Source organism: Elephas maximus, chromosome X (assembly GCF_024166365.1).
Source record: "Elephas maximus indicus isolate mEleMax1 chromosome X, mEleMax1 primary haplotype, whole genome shotgun sequence".
In the NCBI taxonomy this organism is placed as follows: Eukaryota; Metazoa; Chordata; class Mammalia; order Proboscidea; family Elephantidae; genus Elephas; species Elephas maximus.
Genome location: NC_064846.1, coordinates 163,423,002 through 163,443,478, shown reverse-complemented (window position 1 = coordinate 163,443,478; position 20,477 = coordinate 163,423,002). Strand labels below are relative to the sequence as shown.

Genomic DNA, 20,477 nt, shown 5'->3' with positions numbered 1-20,477 from the left:
ACCTCCCAAATAAACTGCTGTTAGCTGCCATCGAGTCAACTCTGACTCATGGCAACCCTGTGTACAACAGAATGAAACACTGTCTGCTCCTGTGTCATTCTCACGATCACCAGCATGTTCGAGTCTATTGTTTTGGTTATCGTGTCAGTCCATGTCACTGAGGGTCTCTCTCACCCTCATTGGCCCTCTGCTTCACCCAACAGGATGTCCTTCTTTAGCAAATGATCCCTCCTGATAATGTGTCCAAAGCAAGCAAGTTGAATAATGTTCTCTTTTGATCCATAGGGTTTTCATTGACTAACTTTTGGAAATAGATCACCAGGCCTTTGTTCTTAGTCTGTCTTAGTCTGCAGGCTTCACTGAAACTTGTCCACCATAGGTGATCCGGCGGGTATTTGAAATACAGGTGGCATAGCTTCCAGCATCACAGCAACACACAAGCCAGCACAGTGGAACAGACAGACAGGTGGTGGCTCAGATAAACTACTTGCTGCGAAATCCTTGTCTCAGGGCGTCTTTGGGAGTGAGTAAAACTATGATCCAGAGTTTCAGGCTCAAGGTCCCTGGTGGTGCAAATGATTTGTGCTCAGCTGGTAACCAAAAGGTTGGGAGTTCAAACCCACCCAGTGGCTCCACGGAAGAAACAGGCCTGGCCATCTGCTTCCACAAAGATTACAGCCAAGAAAACCCTGTGGAACAGCTCTAGTCTGTAACACGTGAGGTCACCTAAGTTACAAATCAACAACAAAAACAAAATCAGCAACGGAGTCTGTTATTCCCTTCACCCTAGAGTGTGGGCGATGTTTTTCTGCCTTTGGAATCCTCCCTCCCCCCTTTTCTGTGTGCCTTTTGTCCTCTGCAGAAGAGTAAATGTGGGCTGGGTCTAAATACAATTTGCAAATGGGATTTAGAAATGATATTCAAACGTTTTGGCTCAGGAATTGCTGAAAAAGTCTAAGTTATAAACATATGTCTTTCCCTCCCTAACATTTTTGAGGAACAACCTACAAACAACTGGCGCCAGGATGTTTGTACACCTAATGAAATCAAACTGGGTGACTGCTTTCCTTTGTCATTTTACATACAACTGCTGGCACCTGTAATATTTCACCCTGCGTATGCCCTTCTGAAGGGCTCCCTTTACAGGGTTACCACTGAATTTTGGAATGAAGTTATCGTGCTGAAACTTATTTGTAGCCCAACTGCAAACAGTTGCCCAACTCTTATGCCAACGTGCCATAAGATATCCAACAATCAACTGTATCTCTCTTTCCTTATTGTCCCTAAGCTTCTACATCCTCACATCCCTTAATCAGTGCCTCGACTGCTGAAACCTTCCTGATGTCAACGGCTCTTTCTCGAGCCCCACTGCGGTGTGTGGTTTCTAGACCTTCCCTGACACCACTGTTCACCTTGGCTCCAATGTCTTGCTCAGATGGCCCCTTTAAGCCCTGAGATCTCAGAATAATACATTGAAGGGCCCAAACCTCACCCTAGACTTCAGGCCACAGGGAACTTCAGGATACATGTGTGGTGGTAAAAAGGGCAGGAGATTCAGTACCACAGCCTCGAGGAGGAGCAGGAAAGGAATTTGTGTCTTCGTAGCAACATACTGTTTTCAGCATGGCTGGGGCAGGCATTCGGGTCATTTCCTTGCTTTTCTTCCTTAGGTCCGGCACCAGGAAGCCCATGTTGCCTGGTCATCCACAAGACCATCACGATAGGCAGTGTTGCCTGGTGGCAGGCTTAGGGGACAACCTGCATGGGCTCAAATCCTGTCTCCAGTGGTTAGCACTGATGGCCTTGGATAAACGACTTAACCTCTCTGAGCCTCAGTTCCCTCATCTGTAAACCAAGCCCATTGCCGTGAACTTGATTCCAACTCACAACAACCCCATAGGACAAAGTAGAACGGCCCCATAGGGTTTCCAAGACTGTAAATCTTTACGGAAGCACACTGCCACATCTTTTTCCCACAAAGCAGCTGGTGGGTTCTAACCACCCACATTTTAGTTAGTAGTGGGAGCACTTACCAGCCGTGCCATCAGGGCTCCTTCATTTGTAAAAGAGCAATAACATTAGTACCTACCACATAGGATTGCTGGAAGGATAAAAAGTGATAATTCAGGCAAAGCTCGTAGCATAGTTACCTAATCCATAGTAAGTACCCAATAGGTGTTAGCTGTTATTGTTGGTGATGTTGCTGTCATTGTGAATAGAATCAATCTAATCGAGACCAAGATATACAATGATCTTATTCCTCTGAATATGTGCAGGAAAGGAATTCCCACATGGTATTTCATGGTCCAAATGGTTAAGCATTCGACTACCAAATGAAAGGTTAGAGGTTCAATGTCACCTGGAGGTGCCTTGGAAGACAGGCCTGGCGATCTGCTTTGGAAAACGCAGAGCAGCTCTACTCTGCACACGTGGGGTCACCATGAGTCGGAATCTACTCAATGGCAACTAACAACAACCACAAAGTTGCAAAGAGAGCCTTTGGAGAAAGGAAGTATGTAGAAGAAGTCTGGCTGCCTGCACCCCCTCACCATCCAAATGTCTCTTCCACCTGCTGACAAAAAAACAAAACAAAAACATCCTTTATTGGGAAACAGAGCCTTCCTTCCATAATCGGAGAGAAGACTTTACATGCAGGAAGGTTATGACATTGATTTCAATCTGTACTGTGGAGGGAATGACTGATATCTGTCCCCCTCCCCAACTAGGGTGTACTCTCAGGCAGACAGTGGGCACCTATGGGGAGAGGGCACCATGGAGGAGGAAAGTGACTCCCACAAAGAAGGGCCTTCAGGACTTTATTCAGGGGGATTCCACTTGGATCCAGGATCGCTTCCTTGATTTCTCTGAAGGAACCAAGAAACATAAAAGGAAAAGTCTGATCGCGCTTGGTTGCATGGATCATGATCTACTGCCTGGGCTTGAGTTTCAAGCTCATTTCCTCTTAAGTCCGGACCATCTCTGCTGCAGACCCTTAGAAAGCCCCCCTCCCTGAAACCTTAGCTAAACTTTCTGAAAGTGTCCTAGGGGACAAGAGACTCCAAAGTGGGATGCATACACCTCAGGCAGGGTGCAACTTGGTCTAACAAATGAGGAAGGAAAATATTAAAACCTCATATTGATTTTTATGTCAACATAAGGAAAATTTAAACTTTCCAAATACGTAGTGTCCGAATTGAGGCTCACCCTTCACGGAGTCCACGTCTGAAGGTCCCTTATCACACGTAGCTCAGGCGTCCTGAGTGGGAGTCCCACTCCATAGAAAGTTCAGTGATGGTGCCCTTGCTCTTCCCTGTGCTTCAGCTTATGGTGCAGCATTGCAGATCGATTTGTGTTTGTGCTTGATCTAGTTTTAATTAAACTAATTCCCCACATGGATAAGTGGCTTAAAAATGTTCCTGCCCAGGCAAAACCAAATCCACAGACTGTAGGTGATACTAAAATTATAAGCTCCAAAGCACAATATGAATATATCAGAAAGGACCTTTCTCTGGTGCCTGGTATAGGTGCTAATCAGATGTGACCCATTAAATCACACTGTAATCATGACAAAGTTTTTCTGATGGCAGAAAGGGTTTACTGTTAACAAAATAGACAAAATATTATTTTTAAATATCTGTCTTTCTTTAGCTCATCTTTTTAAAATTCTACATTTTAGTGTATTTTCTCCAATTTATTTATGAGCTCCCATATATTCCCCGGAACCCCTGGTGGCATAATGGTTAAGAGCTATGGCTGCTAACCAAAAGTCAGCAGTTCGAATCCACCAGGCACTCCTTGGAAACACCATGGGGTAGTTCTACTCTGTCTTATAAGGTTGCTATGAGTCGGAATCAACGGCGACGGGTTTGGTTTTTTGGTTTTTATATATTCCTCACCTTTATTCAATAGTTAACATTTTCCCAGATCTGGTTCTCTCTCTCTACATATATATGTACACAGTGTGTGTGTGCATGTATATGCGTAATATGTAGGTATGTTTTATTTTGTTTTGCTGAACGCTGGGAAGTAAGTTGCAAACATCTTGACCTTTCACTGCTATTTTAGTGTATAATTCCTAAGAAAAAGGACACTCTTCTATATAACCTCAAAGCCATTATCACACCTAATAAAAGGAACAGTAAGCCTATTGTAGATAAACCCAAACCCGATGCCGACTCCTAGTGACCCTATAGGACAGAGTAGAACTGCCCCATTGGGTTTCCAAGGCAGAAATCTTTATGGAAGCAGACTGCCACACCTTTTGCCTGAGGAGCTTTTGGGGGGTTTGAATTGCCAACCTTTTGGTTAGCAGCCAAGCGCTTAACCATGCGCCACCAGGGGCTCCTTTAAATTAACGATAATTTCTTAATATCATCTAAAAAGTAATTCATAATCAAATTCCCCCCATTGTCCCCAAAAATGTCTTTTATAGCTTTTTATTATGATTATTTTTTTGTCCAGGATCCAATCAAGGCACATGCATTGCATTTGGTTCTTATGCCTCTTTAATCCCCTCTAAGCTAGAGCAGTAGCCCCCCTCCATTTTTTTTCTTTTTAAATGATGTTGACTTTCTTGCTGAGTCCAAGCCAGTTGTCTCTTAGAATGTGCCAGAATCCGGATTTGGCTGATTGTTTTCCTCATGGATTGATTCAGCCTAAGTGTTTTTGGCAAGGACACTACATAGGTGATGTGCTCTTCCCATTGCATTGCATCCGGAGGCATGGGGTCTCAGATAGCCCTGCCAGTGGTGATACTAAGTTTGGTCAGGGCCATCTTATGACTTGCATGAGCCACTGTGAGTTGGAATCAACTTGACAGCAGCGGGTTTGCTGGTAGGCACTAATACCTTCATGGTACCCTTCCTTCATAAAAAATGTTAAGAATTATATTTTATGACTATGTTGACATAAAGACAAATATAATCTAAACTGGATTACATTCAATCTTTTCTTCTGGTTTTAAAAGAAAACATTCCCCTGAGCCCCTGAAAGTACTGTGGTCTTCAGGCCCTATGCCCCTATACCTGCTGTGCCCAATGGGGAAGTTAGCCCCGAGTCTGATCACTTGATTAAAGAGGAAACCTCTGGGTCTCCCAATAGCAAAAGTACCTTTCCTCCTTTGCAACTAGACAATAATCTGTGGGGAGGCACTTTCAGGCTTTGTGCATATCTTATTCCCCCCAAAACCTCCCACCCAATGGCATTATCATTTTTGTCTGAATCAGTCATTACATTGAAGGTTGCAAATGGAGCTTTTTTCATTTGATTATTTCTTCTACATTTTTTTTTCCTTTGTTCATTCTCTCATTTTATTTAAGAAGAAATATGAACTATTTTAAATTCAGTAAATTAGCTGAGGAGTCCAACTCCTGGCTAAAAACCTATGTGAGATTTTTCAGGCCCAACCACAGGCAATTTTAAAGGCTTTACCTTTAGGCCATAAGGCCTTATGGTGGAAAGCTGCCCCCCTCCACACACAAACACACTCACATACACACAACAGGCTTAGTGTATAGCCAGTGCATTGCAGTCTGTAAAGGAGTTGTAGTCAAGGACTCAGGCCCCCCTGGCTGGCCATGCTTTTAGGCATATCTGCATTCTTAGCCCAGGCCCCTTCGTTTGGAGGACTCTCTTTCAGGGGCCTTCAACAGAGGTCTTCCTCAGATGCTCTGCTGAGATCTCCTTATGGGGGCAAAGGGGTGAGGGGAATACCTCGAAGATGCTCTTCTGCACTCAGACTCAGAACTCATTATTTTTCTACTCCTAGTCCTTTCCTTCTCCCTCCCCACAGCCTTCAGGTCTATAAAACTGCAGCAGCCTTTTGTTCAAAGCTCCCATGGCAATGAGACAATTCCCCCACATCTGTGTTGATTCACCTGACCCTCAGTTGGTGCAAAATGGAATGGGGTGAGTTGCTGTTTTCTCCGGTTTAGCCTCTTGCTTATACTATCCCAGTAAATGATTAAAGGCTTGACTTACTTTCATTGTGGCTTGTTGTCTTCGTTGGCTACTCCGACACCTGGCAGTTCAGCTCAGCTCAGCTCAGCTCAGCTCTTGACGTTACCCATTTCCACCATTATTATTTTGATGCTCAAACTGTCCTAAGTTTGCCAAGGAAGGCTCTTCAATATGGCTTCTGTGTTCTTCGATGTGACCCCATTATTCTTTAAGTACTTCCTTTCTGCTTAGCACAATAAGAGTTCCTGATTCATCTTGTACATATCCTGCTCCACACATAGGATTAACCATTTTTCCAAGGAGTCCTATTTTCTTTTAGTGGGTAAATAAATTTAAGGTGCTTTTAAAAATTATGCCTAATATATTAGGATAGTACTACATATATATAATTTATACTTTTAAATATACATACAAGGTAGGTGCATGCTCAGTTTCTTTTTGCTGAGTGGGGACCCTCAGTGAACGGAGACTCGATTTAACGCACTGTGTACTCTAGGGATGACAGAGAAACAACGAGGGGCATGTTTGCTCTGGGTTTGAGGCTGATGAGCATCTGCTTGGATCATTGTGCTCATCAATTTTTCCATGTTTAATGTGAACACACATTTGTCCTTTGTCAAGATATTGCCTCCAATGAACCTTAGCCAGGGTAAGAAGGGCTGCAATGGTGTCAGCTCTACAAACCTCCCTCCAGGATCTGCAGTCATATGCTGCTATATCTGTCCTCTCCCCACACATGGGAAATATGCATTTTACAAGGTGAGTTCATCCTTCACCAAGACAGTTATTACTTTCATGGTTAAAGGCCTGCTTATGATTCTTAAAGAAAAGGAGTCAGTGTACTTCCTTCAGTGCTCCCACTCCCTTACGACCACGCACCATCCCTACACCAGCTTCCTCTTGGGAAGCAGAGTACACTGACAAGGCCCACGTGAATGTATCTGCTGGGGAATGGCCCATTTACGATAGAATTGTGTTGTGGTTGGGACCTAACTTCTCCTCCCTCTCTGTTCTTTCCCCTTCCCTCCTATCTCTTCCTCTCCCCCACCTCCTTCTCTCCTCTCCTCCAGTTTCCTTTTTTTTTTTAATCTTCCTTCCTTTCCTTTTTCTCCTTCCCTCCCTTTACTGCTCCCACTTCCCCAGCGACTCTGCTTCCTTCCTATTAGTCCCTGGGCTTCTCTGCCCATGCGCGGGAGCAGGAAGACTGGGGGAATTCTTTAACTGCCCCTTTGCTAAGCTTTTCACCCTCCCTGTTGGTCACATGCTCAGCCCCCTGAGCTATACAGCACATAGGCTGTTCCCTCCACGTGGGAACAGAAATCCTTTCCTGTCCCAAATCACTGCTGTCTTGCCTATCCTGGCAACCTGGGAGGGGAAAACCTGAGGCTTCACCCCCCACCATCCTTTACCTCTCCCCACAGAGCCAATAGTAAATCCCAAAACATTTCTCTTTCCGTCTCCATCCCAGCTTAGCTCCACAACCTCCCTGAATCATAGCAGCATTCCTGGAAGTACAAATCAAGAGGAATCAAGAAGAGGGACCAAAAGCTGGAGAAACCCCAAAGTAAACATTCAACTTAAAGACCCCTAAATCTTAATACCCCAAAAATACAACAGGCCACCCTAAGTTCTAGAACCTCCCGGCTCTCCTTACCTGCTACCAAAGGACCAACCCCCTTTCGGCTCTTCCCTGCCTTCTCAGTTCTACTCGCTATGAGTCGGAATCAACTCAATGGGTGTGGGTTTACCTTCTCAGGATGGGACATTATTCCACTTCTCCCAGTCTTCCCTCATGCTGTTGTCAATGCCGCTTGGAATTACCACAATGACTCCTTACTCCTCTCTTTCGCGTTTTCCCCAAAGCTTGAGTTTCAGAGTTGCAAGTCCCCTGTGGAGAGTGGCGTAGTGAAGTGGGATGTGACCTCTGTGTGTTGAGTCCTCAGCGGAGTCTAGCACCTCAGTTCTTAAAGATGTGGAGAACATAATATTTAATATCTACATGGGTCTTACTAGTTATTTTGTTTTTTGTATCTTTGCCAGCTCCTGGTTGAGAAAGTGTTATCTCCTGTTCTGGGATGGTAATACTGAGGCACAGTCTGGGATTTGTCCCAGATCATAAAGCTAGTTGGTAGAATCACCCTTAGGAACTAGATCTTGCCACTTCCAAGTCCAAGCCCAGAGAAAGAGTATATTAAGATCGGGTGGAAAAGGGCAATGAAGTTATTTCGCCTGAGGAGGATAACAAAAAATTATGACTGTAATCTGTTATATACTTAAAGATAACCATTGGATGGGCACCAAGGATGAGCAAGCTCTCCACTTGCAGAGTGATAGCTGAAAGGGAGATGAGATTCCATCGCTCTAGGTTATAGTTGTCTTACAAGTTATAGGTTATAGCTGTCTTACAAGTTAGCTAATAATTGCCTCAGATTTCTTCAGAAAAATTCTTGGTGTTATTCTCAAGAGAAAATAGAGCTGATGTGTAATAGTTTTATCAAATCTTATTAGGTAGGATTCTAATTTAAATGCAGACAATGTGTTGTTACCCTAGAGACCGTTTAGTTCATTTACTTTCTTCTTCACCTCAGTCCTCTCCATGTAGTGCGCATTTGGATTATAATGGAGGTTTAAAAATACCGTTGTTCAACAGTTCCTACAGGCTTCAGTAGGTAACTATGGACAAATAAGGGCTGAAATACTGGATCCTTAAAAATAAACAAACTGCTCATATTTGAATTAAAAGACATACCTTTCTGTGGGCAAAGACTTGCAGCCCTGAGTGTGGGAGCCAGCTACTTCTACTTGCCAAGAATTTTTTTGACACATTAGTCTTGTTACAGAGACCTTTTTTTTTTTTTTTAACCTTTCCAGTGTTTGTAGAAGAGAAACGAAGCACAAATGTTTTCAGAAGTGGGGAGCAATTGTCTTAAGCCCCGTATAGTCCTAGGAGTGAACTTATCAGTCCCTGGAAGAATAATTCTTACTGACCAAGTATGTAAGAGTGAATCTGCTCTCTCATTTGTGAGAAATTGTAAATAAGAGACACATCTGCGAGCCATACATTATTAATCAATTAATTAGCAGGTATTTGCTGAGCCCCTATTTTGAAATGGTGGTATACAGAGCAGGGGACCTGGGGCATTCTTAGAGATACAGAAAGAAGAGGACAATCTGTAAGCTCTTGTCCTCATGATGCTTATGAGAAAGTCAGGTCAAGAATACATACCCATGGAAAGCTAGCAAACAATTCAAAATAGCACATAGTAAGCATAAAATGAGATGCCATAAAAGTCAGGTCGGTTGGGAGAAAGAACAGGAATTATCGAGCCTAGGTTGTTCAGAAAAAATTTCATCTAAATGACACTTAAGTTGGAATTTGGAAGGATAAGATTCAGGTGAATGGAGACTCTGGGATTGGGCATGAAGAAAGGAGGGAGGCAGAAAAGTAATGGAAATTTTAGGAACTGTTCATAGATTAAGAGTATCTCTTGAGTATAGTTGAAAGTTGACAGCTCATTCTTTCAGAACGAAGCAAATGGGGCATGATCTAGGTGAAAAAAGCCTGGAAATAAATTTGGTGATAACTTTAAATGACTATTATGTCTAATTGTTCTACATAAGCCCCTTTTGTTGGCAAAGAACAGAAGACTCTCAAATAACTCCAGTGAAAAGATGTTGGGAGTATTGTAAGATTATAACAGGAGGCCTCTTGGACATTCAAAAGTGGTTCATGGGCCAGAAACCAAGGACTCCTCTGTATGACTTAGGACCTAACATCTCAGCCTCTCTGCATTCTTTCTCTCAATCCACTTATTCTTCTTATTCATCTTGAACATGGTTCCTTATGGCTGCCCCGATCTCTTCCTAGACATAAAAATCTTTCATTTCCAGCATCTACCATTGACTACATCCTCTCCACTTTTCAATTGTAATGCTGTAGAGAAAGAGAGTCTTTCGTAGCAGACCAGACAGTTCATTGGATGGCTTAGGTCAGGCATCCATCCCAGTCCAGCCAGCTGTCACTCCAAACAAGAAGAGCCCATTGCTATCTCTCTGCATTGGGAGCTCTGGATGGGGCAGTCTAACCAGAAGAGGAAATAGACTGATATGGTCCATACTGTACAGAGCCATTAGACTTCCAGGGTACAGTTAGTATCGTCTGGTCTGTTTGTCTGCCTCTTCTTGTGTGCTGTCAAGTCAATTCTGACTCATAGCAATCCTATAGAACAGTGTAAAACTGCCAACATTTTGATTAGTCACCAAGCTCTTAACCACTGCGCCACTAAGGCTCTCAGAAGGACTTACTCAAAACTTTCTTCAGAAAGAGCCGTAATATCCTGAAAATAGTTGGCCCTAAACTGAATGTCGACACCACCACCTTTTAAACTTTCTGACCTTCAGTTTCCCACCTGTGCTGTTGTTGATGATTGGTCCTGCCGAGTCAATTCCAACTCATAGTGGCCCCATGTGACAGAGTAGAACTGCCCCATAGGGTTTTCTTGGCTGTAATCTTTATGGAAGGAGATCACCAGGCCTTTCTTCTGTAGAACTGCTGGGTGGGTTCAAACCACCAACCTTTCGGTTAGCAGCCAATTGCTTAACCGTTGTACCACCAAGGCATGGGGATAACAGTGCCTACCTGTTGGGGTTGTCTGGAACATAAATGACATAATGTAGATGACATTCTCTGCTTGGCACAAGGCAAGAGTTTCGTAAATGGAGTATCTTTAATTTATTCGTTATGTTATAAATATTCCGTAACAAAAAATATTTGCAATGCATTTTTACTTTTTTATTTATTTTTTGTGCTTTGGGTGAAAGTTTACGGTACAAATTAGTCTCTCATTCAAAAATTTATACACAAATTGTTTTGTGACATGGGTTGCAATTCTTGCATTGTGTTAGCACTCTCCTCCCTTCCCTGTCCACCCCAAGTTCCCTGTGTCCATTCGTCCAATTTTCCTATACCTTTCTGCCTGTTCACCTTTGCTTTTGGGCAGGTTTTGCCCATTTGGTCTCTTATACTTGATTAAACTAAAAAGAATGATCCTCATGTGTGTTATTGTTTATTCTATAGGCCTGTCTAATCTTTGGCTGAAAGGTGGACTTCGGGAGTGGCTTCAGTTCTGAGTTAGCAAGGTGCCCAGGGGCAATAGTCTCCAGGGTTCCTCCAGTCTCTGTCAGACGAGTAAGTCTGGTCTTTTTTGGGGGGGAATTTGAATTTTGTTCTACGTTTTCCTCCCACTCTGTCCGGGACCCTTCATTGTGATTCCAGTCAGTCTGGTCGGTGGTGGTACCCGGGCACCATCTAGTTCTTCTGGGCTCAGGGTGATGGAGGCTCTGGCTCATGCGGTCCATTAGTCCTCTGGACTAATGTTTTCGGTTTTCTTCATTCTCCTTTGCTGTAAACAGGATGGGGCCAATAGCTACATCTTAGATGGCTGCTTGTAAGCTTTTAACACCCCAGATGCTACTCACCAAAGTTGGACGTAAAACATTTTCTTTGTGAACTGTGTTAGGCCAATTGACCTAGATGTCCCCCAAGACAGTGGTTCCCAGGCCTCAGCCCCAGTAATTCAGTTCCTCAAGGTGGTTGGTTGTGTCTAGGAAGCTCCTATGAGTTTGCCTTGGTCAAGTTGTACTGACTTCCCCTATATTGTGTGTTGTCTTTCCCTTTATCAAAGTTACCACTTGTCTACTATCTAGTTAGTGATTTCTTTCCCTACCCTTCCCCTTCTTTGTAACCATCAAAGATTATTTTTTTCTATGTGTAAATCTTTTCTTGAGTTTTTATAATAGTGGTCTCATACAATATTTGTCCTTTTGTAATTGACTTATTTCACTCAGAATAATGCTCCCCAGATTCATCCATGTTGTAAGATGTTTCTCAAATTCATCATTGTTCTTTATTGTTGCATAGTATTCCAGTGTGTGTATGTACCATATTTTGTTTATCCATTCATCTGTTGGTAGGCACTTAGGTTGTTTCCATCTTTTTGCTATTGTGAGTAATGCTGCAATGATCATGGGTGTGCATATGTCTACTCATGTGATGGCTCTTATTTCTCTAGGATATATTCCTAAGAGTGGGATTGCTGGATCATATGGTATTTCTATTTCTAGCTTTTTAAGGAGGTGCTATATCGTTTTCCATAGTGGTTACACCATTTCACACTCCCACCAGCAGTGCGTAAGAGTTCCAAACTCCCTGAAACCTCTCCGATATTTGTTATTTTCTGTTTTTTTGATTAGTGCCAGTATGTTCACGGTGAGATGGCATCTCACTGTAGGTTTGTTTTGCATTTCTCTAATAGCTAATGATCACGAGCATTTCTTCATATGTCTGTAGCCATCTGAATGTCTTCGTTGGTGAAGTGTCTGTTCATAACCTTCACCCATATTTTAATTGGATCACTTGTCTTTTTGTTGTTGAGGTGTAGAAGTATTCTATAGATTTTACAGATTAGACAGTTGTTGGATATGTCATAGCCAAAAGTTTCTTCCTAATCTGTAGGTTCTTTTTTTACTTTTGGAGAAGTCTTTTGATGAGTGTAAGTGTTTAATTTTTAGGCACTACCTTTACTTATTTTTTAATTGCACAAGTAATATATGAATGTATCTGAATATTTTAAGGCAAGTTCTAGACATAGTATTATTTCACTGGTAGGTGTTTTTTTTTTTTTAGGTATATTACTGCGAACCTTTAATAGACAAACTCTTTTTACAAACACATAACTACAAAATCAATACCATGCATAAAACATTAAAAATAATTACTTGATATCATCAATACTACATCTATGTTCTATTTTTTCTCAATAATCTCAAAAATAGCTTTTTATGCATGGTTGGTTTGAATCAAAATCCAAAAGAGGTCCACACATTGTATTTGGTTGCTGAATCTTACACATCTCAGTTGGTCTGCAATCATTCTCCCTGCTTTTTTGTGCCATATATTTGTTGGAAAAAATGGGGTCATTATTCCTGTAGAATTTCCAATTCAGAATTTGGCTGTTTGTATTCTCTTGGCATCATTAACAGGCTCTTCTATTCCCATATTTCCTGAAAGCTGATACATAGATCTAGAGACTTAATTAGATTTAAATTCAATTTATTTTTTCCTGAAAAATGATCAAAGAAATGTTTTTATATTATCTTTTTTTATGTTTTATAAGTTGTGGTTTTGAAATAGCAGCTCAATAATCCCCATGGCTAATTTTTACTTAGGAATACGAGGCTTTCAAGAGAGAAGGAGGTAACTCTGGATTCTGACTCACTTTTACTCAGAGAATTAAAGGTTTTTTTTTTTTTATAACTGTTATCTTCCTGAAAATGCAGATAAAAGTCATAATCATCATTTTTGATCAATTTACTAGAGATATCTTTAGTTGTATGCATCTTTGGCCAAAGATGTTCACCTACCTTTAAATGAAGATATCAATTCTTTGTTTACATTCTAAGCTAGGAATAAAAAGATTTGAAATGACTAATGAATAGAGAAGGTACCAGATGAAAAGAGAACTTCATTTGAAATTTTTATGTTTTTTTATAATTGTTTAGAATGAACTAACACAAATTATGGGTGGAAACACAAACCCAGGTGCAATGATGCAGGACTATAGTGTTGTGCTGAAGGGCAAGGTTTTGGGGGTACCCAATGACCAATATCCCTCTCTTCCCTACCTGCGTTTGGAACAGGGAGCAAGGTATAAAAGGGAGACAGATGGCACTAAAAGTAATTGTTTCTATGACTGATAAAGCTGTTTGGAGACTGTGACTTAGGTCTGCTGCAGTTATGGGCCTGCAGACACTCTCTGATCTCCTATATTAGACATACCATTCCCCTAATCAGGGGCAGTTAGACAACCACACGCCTCCCTGAGCCTAATGCGCAAGGCAGGTCCTTCTTCCCAAACTCGCCACTTAATATCTCACTTCCCCTTCCCTGGTGGGAGGAGGAAAGAGAGTGAGAAGGCAGGACATAGCCAAGAGTGAGCTCAATGGAGATCTCTCAACATGGAAACATGAGGAGCAGGAAATATGTGTTCCCCTATCACCAAGATCCATGATATAAGAGAATATCATAGGCCAAACCCAATTTCAACACAGCATTTTCAGCAATAAACACCCTCACTTTTAGCTGGTCCCAACTTCCACACTATAGCAGCTATGTTCAACTGAACAAATGTTTGTGGAGTGTGTGCAAATCACAGTGCTGGAGGATGCCAAGATGCAAAAAGACACTCTTTTCTACTTTTGGGCTATTGTGAATAATGCTGCAATGAACATTAGTGTACAAGTATCTGAGTCCCTACTTTCAAGTCTTTTCTGTATGTACCTAGGAGTGGACTCACTTGGTTATATGGTAGTTCTGTATTTAACTTTTTGAAGAACTGCCAAACTTAACTCCACAGCGGCTGTGCCATTTTACATTCCCACTAGCAATGCATCTCCACATCCTCACCAACGCTTGTTAGATTCCGGGTGTGAGGTGATATCTTATTGTGGTTTTGATTTGCATCTCTCTACTTTGAACACCTTTTTATGTGCTTATCGGCCATCGGTATATCTTCTTTGGAGAATGTCTATTCAGATCAAGTCCTTTGCCCAGTTTTTGATTGGGTTGTTTGCCTTTTTGTTGTTAAGTTGCAGGAGTTCCTTTTATATTCTGGATATTAAACCCATGTCAGATATAGGGTTCCCAAATATTTTCTCCCATCCTGTAGGTTTTCTCTTCACTTTGTTGATAAAGTCCTTTGATGCACGAAAATTTTTCATTTTGATGAAGTCCAATTTATCATCTATTTTGTCTTTGGTTGCTCAAACTTTTGATGTCATATCTAAGAACCTGTTGTCAAAAACAAGGTCATCAAGCTTTATCCCTATGTTTTCTTCTAAGAGTTTTATGGTTTTTATTCTTATATTTAGGTCATTGATCCATTTTGGGGTTAATTTTTGTACATGGTGTGAAGTACTGGTCCAACTTCATTCTTTTGCATGTGAAGGATCTCCTTAAATTTTGCACCCCAGGTGCCTCGTTTGCCTCATCTAATCCTGGCTACGGAATCCCTAATAATAGTAGGCACCTTACACAGTATGTTCCCTCTTTCCTGCCCCAGGTACAAAGCAATTGTCCGGCCAATGGATATCCAGGCCTCTCATGCCCTGATGAAGATCTGCCTCAAAGCTGCCTTCATCTGGGTCATCTCCATGCTGCTGGCCATCCCAGAGGCTGTGTTTTCTGACCTGCATCCCTTCCATGAGGAGAGCACCAACCAGACCTTCATTAGCTGCGCCCCATACCCACACTCCAATGAGCTGCACCCCAAAATCCACTCTATGGCTTCCTTTCTGGTCTTCTACGTCATCCCACTGTCCATCATCTCCGTCTACTACTACTTCATTGCCAAAAATCTGATCCAGAGCGCTTACAATCTACCCGTGGAAGGGAATATCCACGTCAAGAAGCAGGTGGGTGCTAAGGATGGATCCATCTCCTCCTTGGAGATTTGGTCTCTTATGTTTACTTTGGGCCCTACTAACAAGGACAGTATTTAGGTGGGCACATCACCTGATTCTGCAGTTAGAGGAGGTGTGGGTTATCTGTGGCCAGATGGCAAATGGCAACTCCTAGCCACGGAAGCCAAGGGATTCAGGTGTTCTTTATAGTTTTGTTCTCTCGTTAAAGACCTACACTAGGGAGATGCTGAGAACTGGGAAGATTTGAAGTGTTGGCTTCTTTCTGAGAAATATCTGAAAAAGTATTGTTTCAAAAAAAAATTTTTTTTTTCCAGCTTTGAGGCTCATAGGGCTGTGACTTCATTAAACCCCAGTCATAGTGTTTGGGTAGGAAGAGGGGTCACCACATGAAGAAAAAGCAGACAGGTCAGGAAAATGAAGCTGGTTGAATTTAAAAAAGTTATTCGATTAAGAGGTTCACACTGATTTGGGTTCAGATCCAGGCTTCATGATTTACTCGCTGACCCTCTCTGAGCCTCACTTCTCTTACCCATAATACAGTGTTGTTGTTGGATGCTGTCTAGTCAATTCCGACTCATAGTGACCTTCTATGACAGAGGAGAACTACCCCATATGGTTTCTTGGCTGTAGTCTTTATGGAAGCCGATTGCCAGGTCTTTCTCCTGCAGAGCTGCTGGGTAGGTTCAAACCACCAACCTTTCGCTTACCAGCTGAGCTCTTAGCCACCAGTTGGAGGATTACCAGTTGGAGGATTACCAGAGAGAGCACATATAAGCCTAGAGCGCCCAGCCTGCAGGATACCCTTGTACTGTTAGACTCCCTGCTTAGAAACCAGGGTCTCCAGCTTTCTCCTCTTTGTCAGTGCTTCTGACCTTCTGGCCCAGATGTAGATCACAGGCTTTATGATGGAAAGGCAGAAAGACTCCTTACCTGACTTGAATGAATAGCTTACTCAGTTGGAGGCATCACCCTGTAAAGTTGATTTTTTTTTGCCTCAATTGTTGAGGAACAGTGGCAGTTCTTAGTGAAACCTTCTCCCTACTTAAAAGGCCACTCATTTAGTGATCTCCCATTGTACCCCAAGTCCTTTAATGAGAAACACGCAGCTCTCCTTGCAGACGGTGTTAGGAGTAAAAGGAGAAGCTCAGAGTACATTGTCTAGGAACCTTCCTGTATAGTTATAGACCAGAGGTAACTTGAAATTAAAAAATAATAATAATAATAATGAGTTAGATCTTGGTTTGGCCAATGAGGAGGAAAAAAGCTGGTTGCTTGTTTAAGCATCAAAGGGAATCAGAAATTACTAAGCATGGAGCAAAGAAAGACATGAAGTCGTACAGCTGATAAACAATACAAAGGCTCTCCTGAGGAAAAGGAGTTCCTAGAATTTCATTGTGCAATCCATTCACCCCTGAAATCAACTTTGTGTAAGGATCAGTCCTCGGAGGCGTGTTCTGTCTTTTATCTCGTGAATTTCTGCTTTCTCATTTTATCCGATTCTCCTCGTCCTCTTCTACTGAACTTTTTCCCTGTGATTTTGCATACCCATCTCTTTTATTTCCCTCATTCTTTTGCCCTGTCCCTTTCTCTGTCTGCATCCTTGTCTCTCTCGTTGTGACTCTTTCCTCAGATCGAATCCCGGAAGCGACTTGCCAAGACCGTGCTGGTGTTTGTGGCCCTCTTTGCCTTCTGCTGGCTCCCCAACCACGTCATCTACCTGTACCGCTCCTACCACTACTCTGAGGTGGACACCTCCATGCTCCACTTCATCACCAGCATCTGTGCTCGCCTCCTGGCCTTCACCAACTCCTGCGTGAACCCCTTCGCCCTCTACCTGCTGAGTAAGAGCTTCCGGAAACAGTTCAACACCCAGCTCCTCTGCTGCCGGCCTGGCCTGCTGGCTCGCTCTCATAGCACTGGTAGGAGCACCACCTGCGTGACCTCCTTCAAGACCACCAACCCCTCCATGGCCACCTTTAGCCTCATCAACGGTAACATCTGTCACGAGGGGTACGTCTAGGCTGGCCCTCGGCTCTGCCCCACAGGGGCCCCTGGTTTTGTGTTGCGGCTGGTTGGGACCTTCATACCTGTTGTTCTCTGTGTTTGGAAGGTTCCTGAGAGGTGTGGAAGGGTGGGGGAGAGGCCCAAACAGATGGCTATTGTATTTTAAAGGTACCATCAAGGCTTACATTTCCCATTTCAACTTGTGAATGCTTCTTCTGATATAGGGTGAACGGGAACAAATAGGGAATTCTTATTTTAACTGTCAAGCTCTGATGTATCAGTTGTGGCTAATTAAGTCATAGAAACTATATGAACAAGCAGATTTATGTAGCAGAGAAATCATACATTGATAGCCCACTTTGTGAAAGACTTTACATTGTCATTTCTTTAAGCGGAAGCTAGTGCTTTCAAAATATCATTTGTTTGATTTTTTTCAGGAATCTCTATAATCCATAAAGCACAGAACTTTTATTTATGCACCTAACTTGAAAAGGCAACACAATGAAAGAGCCCCATGGATGAGGGACAATCCCCAAACTGATAACACAGAAGGCCAATTTGAATAAAAAACAAATCCCTGAGCATTGATTTAAAAAAAAAAAAAAGATGTTACTGAGGGCACAGGAGGAACACGCAATACATCACATCACTTTAAGGCATAAGCACAACCAAACACCCAAACACACATATAAAGGTCGATGGGTGCCTATGCAGAGATATCTTGCACTCTGAGTTCTAACTCAATGGAGGTCACTCTTGCTGATGCCAAATCTCAATCATCCATGGTGGGGTTCTACCATAGAAGAGAAGTCCTTTGGGGGGGAAATTGATCATGCGATCAGTTCATCAAATATTTATGACTACATAGAGTACAGTGTTTATTCTCGGCATGCAGATTTTTGACCAGTGTGTTTATTTAGATTTGGCCATCCTTGTGTGCTACATTGGAGTCCCTGGGTGGTGCAAATAGTTAACACACTCAGCTGCTAACCAAAAGGTTGGAGGTGCGAGTCCACCCAGAGGCACTTCCTTGGAAGAAAGACCCGGCAATCTACTTCCAAAAAATCAGCCATTGAAAACCTTATGTAGCACAGGTCTGCTCCCACACACATGGCCTCACCATGAGTTGGAGTCAACTGGACCACAATTGGTGGTGGTGTCTGCTACATTGAAATAGCGCATGAAAAAGAAGGGATTATATCTCAGTGGAAATAGAAACATATTTATATTTAACACATGTTTTGTCTAAAGTTTGTGGGAGGAAATGAAAAAATAAGTCCCTTTATAATACTTCAAGGAGCCCTGGTGGTGCAGTGGGTAAAGCAATCAACTGCTAACTGAAAGGTCAGCAGTTCGAAACCACCAGCAACTCCACGGGAGAAAGACGTGGCAGCCTGCTTCCGTAAAGATTTACAGTCTTGGAAACCCTATGGGGTTGCTGTGAGTTGGAATTGACTCGACGGCAGTAGGTTTGATTTGGGGGCTTTATAATATTTTAGTAATACGGATTTCCGAGTATGCATGAGAAAGTTGCAGGGTGCTTAACTTCAAGAACTAATTGAAAAACAGCCACCAATACATTTTGTTCTACTTCAGAAAAGTATTTATGAAATGGCCCATGTGCAGAAAAAGATAGGACTGAAATCTTTTTTCTTTTTCTAAGTGAGTAAAATTGGCTCTAAAAAGATTGACTACCTTATTTGTAAAACCCTGAACCAAGTTTCTCTGGATTTTTCTGGACTCAAGGGCAGGTCCATTCTGACCGATTACGAACATCCTAACCCCCTTCCAGACAAATCCAGATTCTACAAGTGTGCCCTTCCATCCTAAGATAACTCTAGTTCAAGTTTCCTCTATGTAGGTGAGATGGAACAAGTCAACTCTCTTGTCCACGTGGCACATATTACAAGACTTTTGTCTCTTGAGCTGAGGAAGCATGCTTTAGGAGTTAGGACCAGGACAGTTGTAAAGATCTGTGTTCACAGTTAATTAGCTGGAGCGAAACCTCTTCACGTCTGTCTGCCCTGTGCTCCTGTGTACTGTGCACACCTGCTTTCCTGGGAGTCCGTAATTGCATCGCACAGTTGGCAAGTAAGACAGATGGTGGAGGTGAAAGAACCAAGATTTTAACTTGACATCCCAACTTTGTCTTTAGCAATATGACCTTGGCTCTCAATGCCCCCTCTCTGGACCCATATTTTCATCCGTAGAATTAGAGGATGGCACTAAGGTCCTGTCTCCCTCTAAATTTCTGCAAGTCTCTGCATTGTTTCTCATTCTGTCTCTAAAGCATTTATGTAACCCACTTGCTTCCAGTTGCCCCATGCCTGCTTTCCCTGGAACAACAATTCTTTGGGAATCCTTTCAGTCGCCACTCTACACTCATGTACACATTAGCAGTATGAAGGGACACTGGCCATTCTGTTGCTTCCAGGAGCTCCTTGAAATCAGCTGTATGAACGATGTTCCGTTAGTGTATTATGATTTGGGGTTAGAATTGGAAGAGACATAAGAAAACATATTGCTCAATGTCCTTATTCACCCTTCTTCAGCTTTCATGTACCTTTTAGCTTGAACCATTACTCCATAGTTTTGCCCTTCAAAACCCTTGAGCAGAAATCACTCTATGCCCAGTAAATTGCTAAGATGTACAGCATTCTGGGTACCTAGCATGACTTGTCCAAACTTCACTGATCTACCTGCTTCCAAAGACACTTGGGGAGTAGGACTCATCTTAATATCTCCTTCCATTAATATCATGCATAGATTGTGTCTGGTCTCCTTCCTAGCTTCTGGACAAGGAGCAAGGAGATTGGGGTCTAGATCTAGCTGTGTGCCCTTAGGCAAATCTTATTACCTCTCTGAGCCTCTTAAATGAAAGGATTGGAGGAGGACTTTGTGAGCCAGTGACCTAGGACTGGTAAAACTATTTTGTGAATCAACTGGAAGGTTGACTCAGAGCCTCTTCCTGGGAAGGATTTAGCCGGGCCCTTCTCCATTGTTGTTGTTGAAATGCTGCCTGGTCCAGCACCATC

General features: G+C 42.5%; 1 protein-coding gene across 1 annotated transcript in view; it reads left to right on the top strand.

Annotated features, from left to right (window-relative positions):
• GRPR (gastrin releasing peptide receptor) overlaps positions 1 to 17,458 on the top strand; it is a 45,838-nt gene extending 28,380 nt beyond the window's left edge. Inside the window, exons 2-3 of the mRNA XM_049873388.1 lie at positions 15,078 to 15,429; positions 17,069 to 17,458. Coding sequence (XP_049729345.1) covers positions 15,078 to 15,429; positions 17,069 to 17,458 — 742 coding nt within the window. The remainder of the gene's footprint in view (positions 1 to 15,077; positions 15,430 to 17,068) is intronic.
• The last annotated feature ends 3,019 nt before the right edge of the window (positions 17,459 to 20,477 follow it).